Source organism: Pogoniulus pusillus, chromosome 7, assembly GCF_015220805.1.
Source record: "Pogoniulus pusillus isolate bPogPus1 chromosome 7, bPogPus1.pri, whole genome shotgun sequence".
NCBI lineage: Eukaryota > Metazoa > Chordata > Aves > Piciformes > Lybiidae > Pogoniulus > Pogoniulus pusillus.
Genome location: NC_087270.1, coordinates 36,572,461 through 36,591,915, shown reverse-complemented (window position 1 = coordinate 36,591,915; position 19,455 = coordinate 36,572,461). Strand labels below are relative to the sequence as shown.

The 19,455-nt window shown below is 54.7% G+C and overlaps 1 protein-coding gene across 2 annotated transcripts; it reads right to left on the bottom strand.

The window, feature by feature from the left end:
• Positions 1–3,083: 3,083 nt before the first annotated feature.
• TMEM214 (transmembrane protein 214) lies at positions 3,084–18,516 on the bottom strand. Of its 2 annotated transcripts, none has more exons than XM_064146493.1 (17): positions 18,337–18,516; positions 17,878–18,083; positions 15,794–15,944; positions 14,458–14,592; positions 13,643–13,725; positions 12,508–12,613; positions 10,596–10,677; positions 9,553–9,654; positions 9,304–9,445; positions 8,849–8,940; positions 8,686–8,734; positions 7,804–7,917; positions 7,370–7,487; positions 6,894–6,990; positions 5,706–5,874; positions 4,216–4,367; positions 3,084–3,541 (listed from the first exon to the last, which is right to left on the bottom strand). In XM_064146493.1, exons 1-17 carry the CDS (start codon positions 18,476–18,478, stop codon positions 3,418–3,420), a joined length of 2,064 nt encoding a protein of 687 aa, XP_064002563.1. In that variant the 5' UTR covers positions 18,479–18,516; the 3' UTR covers positions 3,084–3,417. The 2 variants fall into 2 exon arrangements, with proteins under 2 accessions (XP_064002563.1, XP_064002562.1); XM_064146492.1 differs by having other exon boundaries at positions 3,084–3,544; positions 18,337–18,514.
• Between the last annotated feature and the right edge of the window lie 939 nt (positions 18,517–19,455).

The following is a 19,455-nucleotide window of genomic DNA, read 5'->3' as shown; positions in this document are numbered from 1 at the left end:
CACAGGCAGGCAGCTACGGACACTGACACAGCACCAGTGCGTGGGTGTGCACACATCCACAGGTATGTACGCACCTGTGTGCACACAGGCAGGCAGCTATGGACACTGACACAGCACCAGTGCGTGGGTGTGCACACATCCACAGGTATGTACGCACCTGTGTGCACACAGGCAGGCAGCTACGGACACTGACACAGCACCAGTGCGTGGGTGTGCACACATCCACAGGTATGTACGCACCTGTGTGCACACAGGCAGGCAGCTATGGACACTGACACAGCACCAGTGCGTGGGTGTGCACACATCCACAGGTATGTACGCACCTGTGTGCACACAGGCAGGCAGCTACGGACACTGACACAGCACCAGTGCGTGGGTGTGCACACATCCACAGGTATGTACGCACCTGTGTGCACACAGGCAGGCAGCTATGGACACTGACACAGCACCAGTGCGTGGGTGTGCACACATCCACAGGTATGTACGCACCTGTGTGCACACAGGCAGGCAGCTACGGACACTGACACAGCACCAGTGCGTGGGTGTGCACACATCCACAGGTATGTACGCACCTGTGTGCACACAGGCAGGCAGCTACGGACACTGACACAGCACCAGTGCGTGGGTGTGCACACATCCACAGGTATGTACGCACCTGTGTGCACACAGGCAGGCAGCTACGGACACTGACACAGCACCAGTGCGTGGGTGTGCACACATCCACAGGTATGTACGCACCTGTGTGCACACAGGCAGGCAGCTATGGACATGGATGCAGCACCAGTGCGTGGGTGTGCACACATCCACAGGTATGTACACACCTGTGTGCACACAGGCAGGCAGCTATGGACACTGACACAGCACCAGTGCGCACACAGGCAGGCAGCTATGGACACTGACACAGCACCAGTGCGTGGGTGTGCACACATCCACAGGTATGTACGCACCTGTGTGCACACAGGCAGGCAGCTATGGACACTGACACAGCACCAGTGCGTGGGTGTGCACACATCCACAGGTATGTACGCACCTGTGTACACACAGGCAGGCAGCTATGGACACTGACACAGCACCAGTGCGTGGGTGTGCACACATCCACAGGTATGTACGCACCTGTGTGCACACAGGCAGGCAGCTATGGACACTGACACAGCACCAGTGCGTGGGTGTGCACACATCCACAGGTATGTACGCACCTGTGTGCACACAGGCAGGCAGCTATGGACACTGACACAGCACCAGTGCGTGGGTGTGCACACATCCACAGGTATGTACGCACCTGTGTGCACACAGGCAGGCAGCTATGGACACTGACACAGCACCAGTGCGTGGGTGTGCACACATCCACAGGTATGTACGCACCTGTGTGCACACAGGCAGGCAGCTATGGACACTGACACAGCCGCCCATACATGTCTAGGCAGGCACAGACGTGTGTGCTCACCTGTGCACAGAACACACATAGGCACATAAGAGCACACATAAGTACACACATCTGCATAATCACTGAATTGATTTGGTTAGAAAGGACCTTTAAGATCCAGCCCAGCCATTGTCTAACTCTACCACAGAATCATAGAATCAAGCAGGTTGGAAGAGACCTCCAAGCTCATCCAGTCCAACCTAGCACTCAGCCCTAGCCAGTCAACTAGACCATGGCACTAAGTGCCTCAGACAGGCTTTGCTTCAACACCTCCAGGGACGGCGACTCCACCACCTCTCTGGGCAGCCCATTCCAATGCCAATCACTCTCTCTGTGAAGAACTTCCTCCTAACATCCAGCCTAGACCTCCCCCAGCACAACTTTATTCTGTGTCCCCTTGTTCTGTTGCTTGTTGCCTGGGAGAAGAGGCCACCTCCCACCTGGCTACAATGTCCCTTCAGGTAGTTGTAGACCATGGCACTCAGCACCACATCTCTGCACCTCTGGAGCACCTCCAGGGATGGGAATTCAACTACCTCTCTGGGAAACCTGTTCCAGTCTTTGAGAATCCTTTCAGTGAGGGAATTTCCTTTAATGCCCAACCTAAACCTCCCCTGGTGCAACTGGAGTTTGTTTTCCTGTATCCTATCACTCATTACTATGAAGAAGCAACCTCCACCTCTCTCCAGCCTCCTTTTCAGGGAGTTCGAGAGAGTGAGGCAGCTTCCCTTAAGCCTCCTTTTCTCCAGACTAAACAATCCCAGTTCCTTCAGCTGCCCCTCACAAGATCTCTTCTCCAGATCCTTCTCCAGCTTTGTTGCTCTTCTCTAGACACACTCCAGCACCTCAACATCCTTCTTGTTGTGAGAGGCCCAAAACTGAACGCAGTATTTGAGGTGTGGCCTCACTAGTGTCGAGTACAAGGGCACAATCCCCTTTGACTCCCGCTGGTCACACTGCTGCTGATCCAAGCTGTTATGCATGTGCACACATACATACCCCCACATAGGCACACATAGGTACCCACATGTGCGTATGGGTACATATACAGCCAAATACACACATGTCCATAGCCACATGTGCATGCAGACCTCTCTACACTCCCAACAGAAACATGTGCATGTCTATATATGCAGACACATGTCAAAGCACACACACCCCCCCTACACATATACACATCTGTATGTGTAACAGATGCACACTCATCTGTGTGCACATTGATACAGGTAAGTGCTCCCACAACTACGTACACGTGTTCACCCCTCCAAGCACACCTATACACACATCCATAACAACATGCACATCCACACACATGCTCTGCTGTATCTCACAGCAGGCAAACCATGGACAGGAGTCTCAAAGTCACCATCCCAGACATGCCAGTGAGTGTTCTCCTCCCTGAGCTCTACATCCTTCTTCAATCCTGCCAGAGACAGAGGCACAGCCCCCACTTGGACTATGAACACTTCTCTGCTTCCTTGCCCTCCTGCCAAGGTCCAAGGCAGTGGAAAACAGTGCTTCTCAGGGACTGAAGTGGCAGGATTGGTGTTTTCCCCACCAAAGTGGGCTAGACCCAGAGAGCAGTGGTTCAGCAGAGCCCTCCTCCACCCAGCAGGCAGGAACAAAAAACATGAATGAAAAGGACATAAAACCCTAGAAGTAAAAATGAGTCTGGTTCATTCAGCCATGGGAACTCGGGGGGAGGGAGCATGGGAGTGTCTGACCTGGTCCTCTTACAAAGGAAAGAGGGCCACTTGCCCAAGTAACACCTATAGAAGGGACAGGGATAGCCAAAAGAAATTCACAGAGTGTGGGAAAAAATCTGGATGTGTGTCACCCATGAAAAAAAACAAACCTCCTCTGTAAGTCCAGATTTGAGCCCAAAATCCCCATGTGAGTCTCCCTCCATCCCACATTGTGCTGGAGACACCCCTCGGTGGCTGGAACATCAGGAGATGGCAAGACTCTGCATCCCCTCTCCTCCAGGAAGCAGGTCAGTGTCCAGAAATCATGGCCAAGGCCCAGTTTTTGACAGCTATGGTTGTGTTTTGAAGGTAAATCCAAGAGGAATAGGTGAAGCTTGTTAGGTGTTCCCTCATGCAGTCCCAGGACACTTCTCTGCTGGAAGGGGAAGGAGAACAAGTTATGGGCAGGGAAATCACTATCTGTGGGCCAGTGGCAGCAACCCAGTCCCAGTGTTACATGCCCAGGAGGGATATGAGAGCACCCCAAGCTGTCAGCTATAGGGACACACTGTGGAAGAAAATCCTGAACCCCTTGAAAAGGCCCTGCCCAGAAACGCCAGCTACAGTTCTCTAGTCTATGACATCTCTGCCAGGAGGAGGATGGAGCCAGTTCTGTAGTGAGAGCAGGAGCAAACTGTACCCACACTAGCAGAGCCTGGCTGCATCCCTTCTCCCTGCAGGGAGGCAACTCTCAGCTCAGACAACCCATAGGTGGCCTTGCTGCCAGGTCCCAGCAGGAGCCAGGGATGAGGGTGAGAAGCCCTGATCTTTAGTGGGTGCAGGGCTCAAAAGGGCTGAGGGACCTGTTGTACACACAGGGTGAACACTGCTCCCATGGGGTATAAGTTCTCCACAGGATTACAGAATCATTTGGGTCAGAAGAGACTTCTAAGATCAAACCCGACCATTAACCCAGCACTGCCAGGTCACTACTAGACCATGTCCCTCAGCACCACATTTACACAGCTTTTCAAGTCCTCCAGGGATAAGGACCCCACCAGTGCCCCAGACAGCCTGTCCATGCTCTGCACCCTCAGAGATGCTCACTTGCAGGCATCCAGGCAGTGCTGCCAGCCCCGCTCCAGCAATGTGGCCACACAGTCCAGCAGCGGCAGCAGGCAGCTCCGCACCAGGAACAGCAGCAGCTCTCGGACACATTCAGCAAAGTGCAGCAGGAACTCTGGCACCTGGGACTGGAGCTGTGAAGACAAGAGAGGGAGTGCTATGGCCTGGTTGATTGGATAGGCCTGGGGGTAAGTTGGACTGGATGATCTTGGAGGTTTCTTCCAACCTGTCTGATTCTATGTAAGAGGTTTAACATTGCCCTCACAGGCAGGGTTCAGGTAGCCTGAGGAGTCTGGTGTCTTGAATATCCATGAAGGAGGCTCTCTACTAAGCCAGGCTGTCATGCAGTCAGCCAGGCATCCTAGCATGGTGGCTACTGGAAGGCACCTCTGGATGCCATCTAGTCCAACCCACCTGCTACAGCAGGGTCACCTACAGCAGGTTGCCCAGGACTGCAATGTCCAGGCAGGTTTGGAAACTCTCCAGAGAAGGAGACTCCACAACCTGTGTGGCAACCTGGTCCAGCCCTCCAGCACCCTCACAGAAAAAGTTTCTCATCCTGTTCAGACAGAACCTACTGGGTTTGTGCCCACTGCCCTTTGTCCTGTTGCTGGGCACAGGACAGAAAAGAGTCTGGCTCCATCCTCTTGTCCTTAGACAGCGATAAGCAGAGAACTCCTTTCAGTCTGCACTTCTCCAGGTTAAATAGCCATAGGTATCTCAGCCTTGTGTTGTCATAGAGATGCTCCAGTCCCTCTCTTCATAGCCTCCCCTGGACTCTCTCCAGTAGTTCCTTGTCTCTCTTGCACTGAACTAGGCCCCACCCTTCTCCTCCTGTTCTCCCCCATGCTCTGACATCTCCAAGCCCTCTCCACAGGTTTCCAACAAATGGCAGATGCATAGTAGCCCCAGTGCTCTGCTCTGTGGGATGCTAAAATCATTCCCCTCCCACTAAACCACTGATTTGCAGGATATTAGGAAAAACTATCTCCAGTAAAACAGTCATCAGGCATTGAAACATGCTGCCCAAGGAAGTGGAGTCACCATCCCCAGAGGTGTTTAAAAGACATTTGAACAAGCAGCTTAGGGACATGGTCTAACAGCTGCGCACAGGGAAGCGTTAGGTTATGGCTGGACTCCATGATCTTAAGGTCTTTTCCAGCCCCAGGCACTTCTGTGAGTTATCTTTGGATCCTCTCCCATTCAGAGCTGATGTGGGCAGTGTAAGCAGCTAGAAGGCAGCTGGTAAGCAGCACCAGCACAGGGAGAACAGACTAGACCCATCAGCACTGTAAGGCTCATGGTCAGGCATGAACAGTGACAGTGACATCACCTTCCTCCTTCAGACTTCTCCCTTCACTTCCTGCCTGTGCCACTGCAACTTGGCAGGGATCCAAACACAGCCTCTGTAGTCCCTCAAGTCCTCTCCCAGCATTCCTGGTCTCTCCCAGCAGGTGAAACATTCTTCTTACCCACTCGATGTAGCCAGGCAAGTTGTTGTGGATGCCAGAGAGCAGAGAGAAGCTCTGCTCAGACATGTACAAGGCCAGCTCACCACTCTTCATCCAGAGCAGCTCCAGCTGTGGCTGCAGGACAGCCACTGCCTGGGAGCTGTAGACAGGCAGGGTCTGCTCCAGCCACCTGCGAGAGTTAGGAGGAATGGAATTAAACCCAGCTGGTAACAAGTGACACAAGCTGTTCCCCAGTGCTCAGTACTGGGGCCTCTTCTGTTCAGTATCTTTAGCAACAATCTGGATGAGCAGATCAAGGGCATACTTAGTAATTGCCCAGCAGAAAAGGACCTATGGGTGTTAGCTGACAGCCAGCTGAAGATGAGCCACTGTGCCCAGGTGGCCAAGAAAGCCAACAGCATCCTGGCTTGGATCAGCAATACTATCACCAGCAGGACTAGGACAGGGAGTGATCTCCTGTACTGGGCACTGGTGAGATCACATCTTGAACCATGGATTTAGTTTTGGGTCCCTCACTGCAAGAAGCACATTTTGGTGCTGGAGCATGTCCAGAGAAGGACAACAAAGCTGGGGAAGGATCTAGAGCACGTATGCTCTAGAGGAAACTGAAGTTGTGGAGCCTGGAGAATAGGAGGGTCAGAGGAGACCTTCCTGATCTCTACAAGGCCCTGGAAGGAAGTTGGAGTGAGCTGGGGATGAGGTGTCTCCTCCCAAGGTAACGAGCTATAGGACAAGAAGAATCAGCCTCAAGTTGTGCTGTGGGAAGTTCAGGTTGGATACGAGGAACAATTACTTCCCCAAAAGGATTGTCAGATCCTGTGACAAGCTGCCCAGGGCAGTGGAGGATTTTCCATCCCTGAAGGGTTAGGATGTGGTGCTGATGGTTTAGTGGTGACCTGGCAGTGCCGAGTTCACAGCTGGACACAGTGATTTTAAGTGTCTTTTCCAATCAAAACAAGGCTGTGATTCTATGACTGTGATTCCATGCCTGGTACCACTGGCAGAGTCACCGGAGCACACAGACTCCTGAAGCTGCTGCCAAGGGGAGAACAGCACTCCAAAGCTGAGCTGAATTCTCCTCTGGGCAACACTTCCTAGCAAGGAGGGTCCCCAATGGAGATCACTCTGTGCTGTGCGAGCAGCCTCACGCCCACCCAACCACACATATCCAGCACTGGGGCCACTGACCTGTACCCTTTGAGGCAGCCATGGGAGACCTTCTGCCAGGCTTGCTGAGAAACAGGCAGGATGCTGGTGGAACGAAGCAGGTGAGCAGAGGAGGAGGCTGTAACAGACAAGAACCATTCCCTGAGCAATTCTCTGACTTGGATCTGTGGGAGCTGTGTGCTCAGCCTGCCCCTGAATCCCCTCTGTGGGGACACACAGATTGAGCTGCTTCATAAAACATCTCCAAGATGCTCCAAAGTGGGACAAACAGGCAAAGGAATGCCCAAGTAGAGAGTAAACCCAGGGGAGAGGGGACAGGCAGGGAGTCTTCTGCAGCCTGTTAAGAACATCTGGCCATATACTCCTCAAGCAATTCCAGAGACATATCAGGGCATACACCTGAGGTGTAGGGATGTCTGTGGAGGGATGTTGTTCAGGACAACTGAGAAGTTATTGATCCCCAGGGATGTTCCTTCCCATTACAGAGAGCCCCTTACCCTGGAAGGAGCCATGTGTCCGAATGTCATGCAGGAGGAAGCCAGCCCCAAAGACCAGGAGGACGAGCAGCAGCCGAGACCAGGGGAAGCCTCGGCCCCTCATCTTGCACATCAGCTCCTGGAAGGGAGGGAGAATGAGGCCCTGCCACTCTGTGGCTCCCAAGGCCAGAGAAGTTCCCACAGTGCTGCACTTGCAGCTGCTCACAACACCCACCCCTTGCTTCCCAGCAGAAACCAGAGTCATCTGCCAAGCAGCTGGGAGGATGGACAGAAGCCAGCAACATCTGTCCCCAGCATGTCTTGCACACATACTTATGGGAGGTCCCAACCTGGCATGTGCTGGTGGCAGGAGAGGCCAACCACAACTCCAGCCCAGAACCAAAATCTGGTCATTGGCTGTCACAACACACCCATCACCCTGTCACAGGCCTCACCTTGCAGGCAGCATGGCAGGCAGCCACATCCTGGTCGCTGCTGGAAGCTTTTGCCGCCAGCTCCTCGTTCGTCACTGTGAAGGAGCGAACCGTTTCCTGCAGAGACTGACGCACCTGGGGGAGAGCAAGAGCCCTGTCATGGCACCCAGCACCCCGAGCTGGCAGCACCCTGCCCCAGACAGACAAGGGGTAGGATTGGCAGAAACAATGAGGACATGCAAGACAGATCAGGCTGTGGAAAACCAGCAGTGACCAGCGTGACCTCCCCACTCACAGAATCCCACCTGTGGCAGGTATTGGAAAGAGCCTTAGGGATCCTCTAGTCCAGCCCCCCTGATACAGCAGGGTCACCTACAGGCTGCTCAGGACCGTAATGTCCTGGCAGGTTTGGAACCTCTCAGACAAGAAGACTTCACAACCTCTCTGGGAAACCTGGTCCAGGGCTCTGGTACCCTCACAGGAAAGAAGTTTTCCCTTGTGTTCACGTGGAACCTCCAGGGTTCCAGTTTGTGTCCAGTCCCTTGTCAGCACTGAAAAGGGTCTGGTCCCATCCTCTTGATCGTCACTGTTTAGATGAAGAGCTTCCTCACAGCACCAGAACAGCAAGGTCTAGTGAGGGCTGAATCCAGAATATCTGAGTCCCAACACAGCTCATGGAGGGTAAGAGGCTCTCCTGTGTTTACAGGCACTGTGTGGCACAGGTGTCCCCAGGACATGGTGCCACCTCTTGAGCCTGACAGGGACATGATGACTGAAGTAGTACCAGGTGGGCACACAACAGATCCCACAGGGACACTGCTTGTACGGGGACCTTCTACAGGAGCATCTGTTTATTGTATCCCCAGCCCAGAAAACTCCTCCTTCCCACAGCTCCCTCCTTACCTTCTTGCTGCTGCTCTCCCAGGACTCCAGCAGATGATTCAGAAGCAAACTTAGGGGGGGGAAGAAAGCACAAGGCTCGATCAGGGGTTCCAAGAAATTATTTAATACACTCCTAAAAACTAGCAAGTTAGGCCTGGCCCTCCTCAGAGCAGCAGGAACCAACCTGGACTGAGAGAGGTGCTTGGTGTAGAGCTGCCTCCAGACACTGAAGCTCAGGGGGTCCAGGCTCAGGCACTGGCTCATGGAGGTTAGGAGCTGGGAAGAGACCACATAGCAGATCAGCATATTTGATCTCAGCCCACAGCATGACACCTGTGACTTGGTCTGGAACATGAGACAACTGTCCTGGGCTGCATCCTGGCACAGCTGACCACCGTGACCTCGTGCTGGCATCTCTCTGCTCAGACACTGGGGAGCTAAGCTGGCAAGAGAAAAGGCCAATGCCTAGCCATGCCAGGTGGCCAAGCTAGCGGATGGCAGAACCTCATGCCCAGCACAGCAAATAGGATGGGAAGGACAGGACCTGCTTGGCCATCCCTCCTCACTGGCACACCAGGGCTGCCACGCAGTGACATGCTGGGACCAAAGGTGGCCATGCATCCCCCATTCAGGGCTCACCTCTTTTTTCATGCCAGGAGGGCAGGTTGGCGTTGCCCGGGAGAGGAAGGAGGGGAAGTAGGAGTGCAGTGTGGTCTCTGGCTTCGCGCCGAACGCCAGCACCTTCAGGCGAGGGTAGAGCTGCCGTAGCTCCTCCTGCAGGCTGAGGGAAGATTGCACTGGGGCTGCAGGAAGTGGCCAGTCTGCCCATTGGGGGGTGCACCCCAAGGCACAGCCCGCACTGGGGAGTACTGGAGGGTGTCAGCATACTTGGGTGGCAGTGAGTTGTTGGGCATGAAGGCAAAGTCCAGGAGGGGGAAGAAATCCTTGGGTCCAATCATGCCAAAGCCTTTGGTCAGGTTTGGGTGCATCCTGTGTGGCACAAACACACCCCGTGAGCTGGGGCAGACATGCCAGGGGCCCCACACAGCCCTGGCAGGGTGGGGAAACAACCACCCTCAGCCTGGCATCCGTGGGTTCCCTCCAGTGGGACATACCAAATGCCAGTGGTTTCCAACCACAATCATCGGCCTTCACTGCTACTGAAGGCCACACCACACAGGCAGCTCTGGGGCTCCAGCTGCCACATCCCATCCTGGCAGCAGCCAGCTGGGCAGGATGGCTGCAGGCAGCTGCATTTATACTCTGGGAGAAGGCAGCCAACCCATTCCTGGGCCTGTGGCCAGGCAGCCACCCTGATTCTTTCAGTGTCCTCACACCCTGGCTGTGGCCACGCTGCCAAAGGACGCACATCACAAGGGGGCTTGTGGAGCCACTTCCAGTGAATGCAGCTGGCAGAGTTGGCATTCCAGGCAGTGCTGGAGCTGCTGCCATAATTCCCAGCTCACTTCCACCACGCTGAGGTGCCCATGCTGGAGACAGTGGCTGTCCCGACCGGTGGGAAGGGGGTGCAGAGCCACCTGTCCCAAAAAGCTCATCTGCCTGTGATAAGGGACACTGCTGGCACTTCTCACTGCAGCCAGGACCCCTGATGTGCCCGAGCATCACAAGCACAGGTGAAAACTGGGACCCTGTTCCTCACAGTATTGTCCCTCTGGGCGTAGCCACTCACAGCAGAGCTGCTTTCCCAGGCTTGTGACAGCACCAGAGGAGCCTGGTCCTGGCACAGGGTCCCACCAGCGCTGCTCATGGCCTCAACGTCAGCACTGGAGCCAAGGGGTGGCTGAGCCACTTGCCTGCCTCAGGAGGCAACCAGGGCCAGCCAGGAAGTGCTCTGCTCCCACTCCACGTGAGGAAAGGCAGCAGCAGGGCCCCCGAAAATGCAAACATCCTGAAAGGGAGGTGTGACTCACATCAACAGACGGTCCAGGTAGGTAACAGCATATGGAGAGAGAGACTTGATTCCTAGCACCGGGAGCATGACGCCGAGCCACACTGTGGAGAGAGGCCACGCTCAGACCAGGGAGCAGCAGGGACAAGACCATGGAGTTGCAGAATCATTTTACTTAGAAAAGACCTTTAAGATCCAGTCTGTTAACCCAGCACTGCCAGGTCACCACTAAACTATGTCCCTCTGCACCACACCTACGCAGCTTTTAAACCCCTCCAGAGATGACAACTCCACAAGTGCTCTGAGCAACCTGTTCTTGGTCTTGACAACCCTTTTGGGGAAGAAACTGTTCCTCATGTTCAACTTCAACTTCCCTGGCACAACTTGAGGCCATTTCCTCTTGCTGCTTGGGAGAGCAACTCTCACCTCTTCTCAACCTCTTTTCAAAGAGTTGGAGAGAATGTCTCCTTTGAACCTCCTTTTCTCCAGACTCAAGAATTCCAGTTCCCTCAGCAGCTCCTCAGAAGACTTGTGCTCTAGACCCTTCAACCTGCTTTGTTGCCCTTCTTTAGACATGCTTCAGCACCTCAATGTCCTTCTTGGAGTGCGAGGGGCCCAAATCTGAGCACAGTATTCAGGATACAGATTCAGGTCAGGGAGCAGGAGAGCTCCTGCTGTGCCTCCACACACTTAGATGCTCCCTAGCCATGCCTCATGCTGCATCCATCAGCACAAGCAGTCCTCGGGTCTACAGGCAGTGACTGAAGAGTAGAGGAACCCTCAGGTGCCAGGCCCACAGCAGGATAAACACTGATCCCATTTCCCCACTTAACATGCCCAGAAAGCAGCCAAACAGACCCCTTGGGAAGGGCTGTGGGGTGACCATGCTGCCTGGCTTGTCCTACTTGCAGGACACTCTCTGTCCTGACAGGCAGGATGAGCCCTGCTGGGAGTCAGTGGTTCCCTGTGCCAGGCTGAGGGAAGATGCTCCATGGAGATGAGACCCCATTAAGGGCAGTTTTTGTCACTGTTTAGCTACCAAGGCTGGACAGGAGATAGATTGGAACCCACTCTTCTGAAAGCAATATGCTTCTTGTAACATCTCTAACTGCCCTGAAAATAACTGAGCTCCAACAGTGTCACCATGGAGTATTTGTGCCTCTACAAACACACTTCAGCACAAGCCACTCCTCTCTGCAATGGTGCCCAGCCTTTAACACACAGCCATGGAACAAAGGCACACATGAGGAACCAGCCAGGAGCAGCGAGCAATAAGACCCCAGACAGCAAACCCTGACCTGGCCTCACCATCGTTAAGCTTCATGATCTGAAGAGTCTTTCCCAAGCCCAATGATTTTATGAGGACAGACTTTTTAGTAGGGCCTGTTGTGACAGGACGAGGGATGATGGTTTTAAACTAAGAGGGGAGATTCAGACTAGTTTGAAGGAAGAAACTGTGTATGCTGAGGGTGGGGAGACACTAGCCCAGATTGTCCAGACATAGTAGATGCTCTATTCCTGTAAAATATTCCATGTGAGGTTAGACAGGGCGCTGAGCAACCATTTCTAGTTAAAGATGTTCCTGCTTACTGCATGGGGTTGGACTAGATGAGTTCTGAAAGGTCTCTTTCCATCCAAACCATTCCATGATTCAGTGATTCTGCTCTCAAAGGAACACCTGACAGACCTGGAGTGCCCTCACAGAGAGGTACACACAGTGGCTGCAGAAGCTCTAGTTCCCAGGTGTCCAGCTGGAGCAGTCTGCCCCAAGGACCAACCCCCTCCAGCATTTCAGCAGCAGGATGGTGTGTTTTGGAGCAGATCACATTCCTGGGCAGTACCAGGGTCACCCTGCCTCTCTTTCCACTGCCCAGGGAGGGATGGGTGTCTCTCAGCAGGGACAGACACCCAGTTCACTGCTCCACATCTCTCACCTTTCAGGCCCTCGTGGAGGTCAGCGAGTCCAGCCTGTCCTAGTGCCCAGAGGACAGTTAGGCATTTCGCTGGCTTGTTCTGCTGGGACCGCAACACCTCCAGGTACTGGGGCAAAGACAAGACCCATTAGTTGAGAAGAGCCTTAGTCCATCTCACTCCAACACTGCTGTCTTACTTCATGGGGCTGCTGGTGTCCCAGGACCACAGCAGCTCCACCAGAACTTTGTGGGGCTCCCCAGCCAGGAGGGAGCAGGCTGATGTTGCTGGCAGAAGTCTGTGAACCCTCTCTCCATGGTCCCATCACCCCCACACCCAATACACTCCATGCATCCATGATATGGATGATATAGGTGCTGTGAGAGCAACTGAGTACCCTTCATGGGTGCTGTGGACTCTCTCACTACGGTCCCACCACCCCAGTGAGAACTTTCCATGGGCACCATAGGTGCTGTGGTTCCAACTGAACAACTGAGCACCTGCTAGGGGTGCTGTGCATCTCTTCCTCACAGTCCCACCACCCCAGTGAGAACTTTCCATGGGCAAGTATGGGTGCTGTGGTTCCAATTGAATGCCTGAGCACCTGCTACAGGTGCTGTGGATCCCCTTCTCATGGTCCCATCACCCCAGAAGGCACTCTCCACACCAGCCCAGGCCTAGGAAGGACCCTCAGCACCAAGTAAGGCTGGGAACATGCCAGTTAGGAGCAGGTGGATCAGCAAACCCCAGCTCTGGGTAAGCAGAGCTGGACAGCATCCAAGCCACAGCCATCACCTGCTGCTTTAAAAGGAGCAGGACCCCAGAAAGCCTCATTCCTACCCCATGGCTGCTTGGCCACCAAGGGTGAACATGTCCTGCTCCCTGCAAGAGCTGCCCAGAAAGACAGAGCTTTGAACAAGGTCTTTAAGCACAAGACACCACAGGATGTTGGTGCTTACAGCAGCTCCAGCACATCTGGGGAGATAGTGGAAATGCTGGCCCCTCAGTATGGGGTACAGAGGAGCACAACGGCTTCACACGTGGGACAACCCCAGAAGTCTCCAAAGGGCTTCCAACTGTCAGAAATGGGTGCTCATCATATAGCTGCTCTAGCAGGAGCAGCAGCACCCCCAGGGTGCAAACTAGGGCCCAGCTCACCTTGCCCAGGTTCGTGGTGGCAATTTTGGGTCTGTCCAGAAGTAGGGCCTGAATGCAGATCCTGTACCCGTGCAGCGATTCTCCTGAAACATGGCACAGAAGAAGTTTCTAAGCCACAGGCCACTTCAAATGTCCCACTCTGCCTGTGACAGACCCAGGAGAGGAGGTGATGATCCTGTCCCTGCAGACCTGTCCTGGTGACCAGTTAATGAGCTCCAGACATGAGTCTCATAACAGCATCACAGGTCCTGCTCCCTCTGTGGCTGCTCCAACTCACCCTCTACCCAGGAGCCCCTGCTGCAGGGCTCATCAGGCTTTCAGACCCTACAGATGCCCAGAAACCCACCAGCAATTACCTAAAGCCCCCCAGCAGCCCAGCTCTGCCCTTCACAGCAGCAGCAAACAGGTGCAGTAACTGTCCCACATCAAGACCTCAAGTCCAGGAGCGTCCAGGGCTCATTTCCCCCTTGCTCACGTTCAAAAGGAGGCGGTTACAGTGGAATGCCAGAGTTGCCAGGCACCACCCAACAACCTCTTCTAGCTCTGCTGGCCTCTTGGGTGGAAGCATGGCTGTGGAAGAGAATGGTTGCCCCACAAACCCAGAATCTCAGCACGGTGGGGGTTGAAAGGGACCTCTGGAGATTATCTAGTCCAATCCCTGCTAAAGCAGCATCACCCAGAGCACATTGTCCAGGATCTCAAGGCTCAGGTAAGTACAGAGCCTCCCCAGGGGCTGGTCTGCACCTAAGTAGAGGAGCACTAACAGAGAACAATGGGCATGTTGGTGCCATGAACCTGTGCCAGCCACATCTTACCTGGGCTTTTGTCCAGCTCCTGCAGCATAGTATAGACACAGTGGTCAAAAAAGAGCTCCAGCACATTGGATGACTTTCCCAGCAAGGATCTAATGATGTTCCTTAGCTCCTTGTTCACCAGGCAGTATGGGTAGTCTGGAACCAATGCAAGAGTTTAGTGAGCACCAGTTTGCAAGACTCAGCTGCCAGAAGAAGCTGGCCCAGCACAGGAGGTGGCCATGGCAAAGCACCTTGTCCTCACACAACACACAGTCAAAACCCAGCTTATTTCTTAGCTGTTCTGCACCAGATGCTTCTAACTTGGCGGTGAGGGTTTCTGTTAAGTGCTGACACTGCAGGCTTTGGAGAAGGAGTTCTGCTCTTTTACCCACTGCCACCCTGACAACAAGTGCTCAAGCATGCACAGACCAACACATCAAGCTTCAAAGGGATCCCCAGCCAGAATCACTGAACCGTTTCAGCTGGCAGAGAGCTTTAAGATCAAGCCCAACCGTTAATGCAGTGTTATCAGGTCACCACTAAGCTACTTTCTTTGGCACCACACCTACAAAGCTTTTCAATTCCTCCAGAGACAGGGAGGACAGTGCCCTGGACAACAACCCTTTGGGAGAGAACAATCTATTCCTCATTTCCCACCTAAACCTCCCCTCGCACAACTTGAGGCTAGTTCTTCTTGCCCTGTCACTCATTCCTTGAGAGAAGAGACCCAACTTGCTGCAACCTCCTTTCAGAAGATTGCAGAGAACAAAAAGGTCTCTACCAATCTTGTGCCTTTTCTATTACCAAGTTTCCAAGATGGCTTTTGCACAGAGAAAAACCTGTTTGGAGTAAGGGGAAAGCGAAGCCAAGCCCAAACATCTCAGTTCACAGGGAACCAGCCCAGACTGTGGGACAGGCTTAACCTGATCTGTCTCAGGCAAGGAGATTTTTTTTTCCCCCTGTCACATCTGTGACTGTTCTGGTCCCACCTGCTCTGATGTTTCTGAAACCTGGCTCCACAGCAAGCTGGCCTCTAACTCATGCACTTCAAAAACTGCACAAAATGAAAACGAGGAGGAAAACAGCACTGAAATCTTTGAGGTCTTCCTCCCAGGACCAAGACAGCTGGACTTGATCTTATGGGTCCCTTCCAGGTTAAACGAGAGGAACTGTCCAGAGGGGAAGCAAGAAGAGGCTCCTTCTTCCCAGGCACTGAGCCCAGCTGCCTCATGGCCCCTCTACCTGGCTCCCTGTGATTTTAAGGACGACCCCAATCTGTCCCAGAAGTGGAAAAGCACTAGTCCCACGTGCCTGAGAAAACACAAGGCCCTCCTTAACAGTGGGGAAAGTCACTGACCGTGGGGGTGCTGAATGAGTGTGGGGTCACTCCGGGGAGCCTGCAGCTTGTAGTTGAGGTATCCAGCCAGGTCCTTTACCCAGACTGATGGGTTCTCAGGAAACATGCTCTGGCTCTTAGCCAGCTCCTTCTGCAGGTCTGCCAGGTCAAGCTGGAAGTGACATACAGACAAATTCAACCTAGGATATGCAGAACTGGTTAAAAAGTACCAAATGAAAAATGTGAATTCCTGCTTCTAAGAGGCTACTGGGCACGGAGGGAAACACTCCCCACTTCATCCCAAGAGCTCTGCCTTTCCTGCATGGAAACCCTAGTCCACCACTGACTCATGCTAATGGGTGCACTGGCCTGGAAGCAGTGTTTAGTTTTGTACTGGAAACACCGAAAAAAAATGCACCCAGGAACAAAAAAAAAAAACATGTAGGGAACTGCAGGTGCCTGGAGGGCTGCAGAAGGGCCCAGAGATGTCAGAAAGATGAGCTCTTCCCCTTCCCTCAGAGCCTCCTTCCAATCTACCACCACCAGACGCCGCTCTGCTACTCTCCGTGTACCCCATGGCGTCACCCAGGACCAGTTGGCTCCATCCACACCATCTCTGGGCAGAGGCAGCTTGAGGCTGCAGCTTGGTGAGGATGAGCCCAGCGTTACCCTAGTGTGGCTGGTTTGTGCCAGCACTGTCAGGAAACTCCACCAAGTCCTCCCATGGAGAAAGGAGCCCAGACCAACAAGACCCACTCCAATCAACAAAGCACAAGGACAAGGAGCAGCTCAAGTTCCCTCACCACCTTCCTTCTGCGTGACACCACACTTATCACCTGCTTTCAAATGCCAGCTCACAGGGAGGTCCTGTCCACATTCCAGAGTTAGAAGAGCAGCAAGATTTTTATGGTTGTTGGAAGCACTGAAGTGTCTAACTCTTCCTTCCACGAAGGATATCAGCTACATCACATTATCAAACCTGAGCCAGGCATCTTTTGTTGTGTGTTTATTGTTTTGTATGTGTGTTTTATATTATGTAAGTAACAAAAAAACAGCTGCTGCTATATCAGCAAACTGAACGAGTCTGTTGGGAAAGGCAGAGGAGCAGCAGTTGCACAACAGCTCAGTCACTGCTGAGCTGAGCAGTGCACTCACAGGACAAGTATACTGCAGCAACAGGGCTGCTCTCCTGAGGAGTATCTGCCCTGACACATCCAGAAGTAAAGCATTCGTTCTCCTCTCAGCTGTCTCTGTGCACAAAGCTGGATGTAGGGAATTGCTGAGTGAGAGAAACCCCCTAACCTGCAGCAGAGGAGACTGAAAGTGCCCAGGGTACAAACAAGACGGTGCTAACAAGAAGCTGGATGGCTAAGTGCTACAGAAGAGCCATGCCACGCAGCCATTTTTCCTCAACAAAAAGTCCATCTGGGGGGTTCCTTCCCAAAACCTGCCCATGCTCAGACAAGAGAAGCAAACAAGTTCTGCAGATTTATCTGAAGTGCACAAGATGCAGAAACAGCTCTCTGGGACCTCACACAGCAAGACAGGGAGGATTCACTGATGAGGCTTTCTGAGGATTCCTCCCAGGCAGCAGACAAGGAGTGGGTGATGTGAGAAACCAGAAAATCCCTTCCAGCCAGCTCCTGCCTGCAGCAAAAGCACAACTCCAAGCAGAAGAGGGATCTCCCAGACCAGCCAAGGGCTTGCCAATGCACCAACACCATCGGTTCCACTCCCACAACAATCGTGACCACCCCAAGGCACAGCCAGAGTGCTCGTCCCTGAGTGAAGCTGGGAACACATTAATGAGCCTCCCAAGGTATGATGAACCTGTGAAGCAAAGCTGAGCCACAAATGGGGGACCACACTCTTTGTGCTGCTCTCTTCAACTGGATTTAACAACTACCCCCTGAAAACTCCTGAAGCGGGGGAGAGTGCAGGCTACCACACCGCTGGCCAGCCTCGGGTACCCAGAGTTTCGGTTCTGCCACATTAAAGCAGGCTGGGAATGACTTGGGTGCTCTCAGGCCTGCAGGAACTTGAGCGACCCGCGGACAGGTGCTGGCAGAGCGCTCACAAGGCACAGCTCAGCCAGGCACACTCACAGCTCTCAGGGCTTCCTCCAGTGTGCGGCACTTGCCCGGCTTGATGCTGGCATCATTTGACGATGGCTTCTTCGTGCTCTTCCCTGCGTGCTGCCTTCGATGCGGCTGTTCGGAAGCGGAGCTGGGAGGGACCTGCTCCTTGTTCTGTTTCTTCAGCGTCCTCTCAAAGCCCAGCTCGAAGATGGTGTCGGAGGTAGCAATAGGAGCTGGAACCGGGTGACAGGGGAGAAGGTGGCCGGAGAGCACGGAGAACACCGACAGACAGAGTGACACGGAACGGGGCCTGAGCCTCGGTGTGAGCTCCATGGCACTCGCCCCACCACCCCAACAAGGCCCGGTATCCCGACGGCCCGACCCATCGCTCCATGCCGCGTTGGGAAGTGGCCCAATCGCCCCAGGCAGGCTCTTCCCAGACCTCCGGGAGACCGCGCGGGACACCCTCACCCAGTACGCACTCACCGGCCAAGGGCAGCGCCCGGCCGGCGTTGGCCTCACCCAGGGCACGGCGGCTGCCCGGGCCGCCCGCAGTCCGCCGTCCCTTCCGCACCACTTCCCACCGTCCGCCTCCCGCCGAGACCGAACCCGTGCCCACCGCCGCCATCGCCGCCGAGCCCTGGGGAGCGGCAGGCGACAGCGTGGGGCGCGTGCGCGCAGCGGCCCCGCCTATTGGCTGTCGCTGCAGCCACGCGCCGCGCGCTGCCCGTGCCACGTCCCCGCCCTGCCGGCTCAGAGGCAGCCGCGGGCCCGCCCTGGGAGGGTGGGGACAAGGCTCCGGCACCGCGGAGATGCCGCAGCTGCCAGACCCGCCCTGTTCCGCATCCACAACGAGGCTGCCGGCGATTGGTCTTGGTCGCCAGTCCTATGCCCACCGGGCATTGCCGGTGTTGACCGAGCCGTTGTCCCGGGACACGGCACCGCGGGCCTCGGCCAAGGCAGGACCAGGAGAGAGTTGCAGTGGACAGGCGGAGCCAGCAGAGCAGGGTGGGAGCATTCGGATCTTGCCGCTACCGGCAGAGCTTCGCCAGGAGGCGGGGTCTTGGGGGAAGGGCGGGGACATGGGGATCCAACGCAGCCGGGCTGGCTGCTGGGGCGGGACCGTGCAGAGGGGACGGGATCACGGGTCCGCGCAGATTTCGGTCGAGCCGCCACTGGCTGACAGGGCGGAGCCTCACGCACCGGAGCAGGGCCACGGAGATCAGACACGGCGCAGAGTGCTAGGAGCTCACCCGTCCGCCGTACAACCGGGCTCGGGCAGGCGCGTGTGCAGACGGCGCACGGGTGTGAGGAGCAGAAAGGTGTTGTTGGACGGCAGCGTGGTGTGTGCTGGCCCCTGCGATTTCCTCAACGGCGGGGAACTCGGCTGCGCAAGTTGTGGTAGTGGAGGAGTGCGTTCGCGCTCTCCTCTAATATTGCTGAGTAAGAGCAGACTGCTGTAGTTTTCTGCAGCTTTACAGCAAAAAGCGGGTTGTGGTTGTAAGAGGGGGCAAACGGCGACGCGGCTGTCTTGTGGGCACGGTGAGGGTAACACGGACTCGCGATTCGCTACGTCCTTGAGCAGGGCCGGCTCTGAGCACTCGC

What these genes read in the sequence shown, in the direction of transcription:
- TMEM214 (XM_064146492.1), bottom strand. Translation starts at nt 18,478, where the DNA reads ATGGCGGCGGTGGGCACGGGTTCGGTCTCGGCGGGAGGCGGACGGTGG. An exon ending in TACCTGGACCGTCTGTTGAT is followed by an intron (nt 9,655 to 10,595) that starts GTGAGTCACACC and finishes TGTGCCACACAG; the next exon opens with GATGCACCCAAACCTGACCA. An exon ending in GGGAGAGCAGCAGCAAGAAG is followed by an intron (nt 7,918 to 8,685) that starts GTAAGGAGGGAG and finishes GCTCTCCCCCAG; the next exon opens with GTGCGTCAGTCTCTGCAGGA.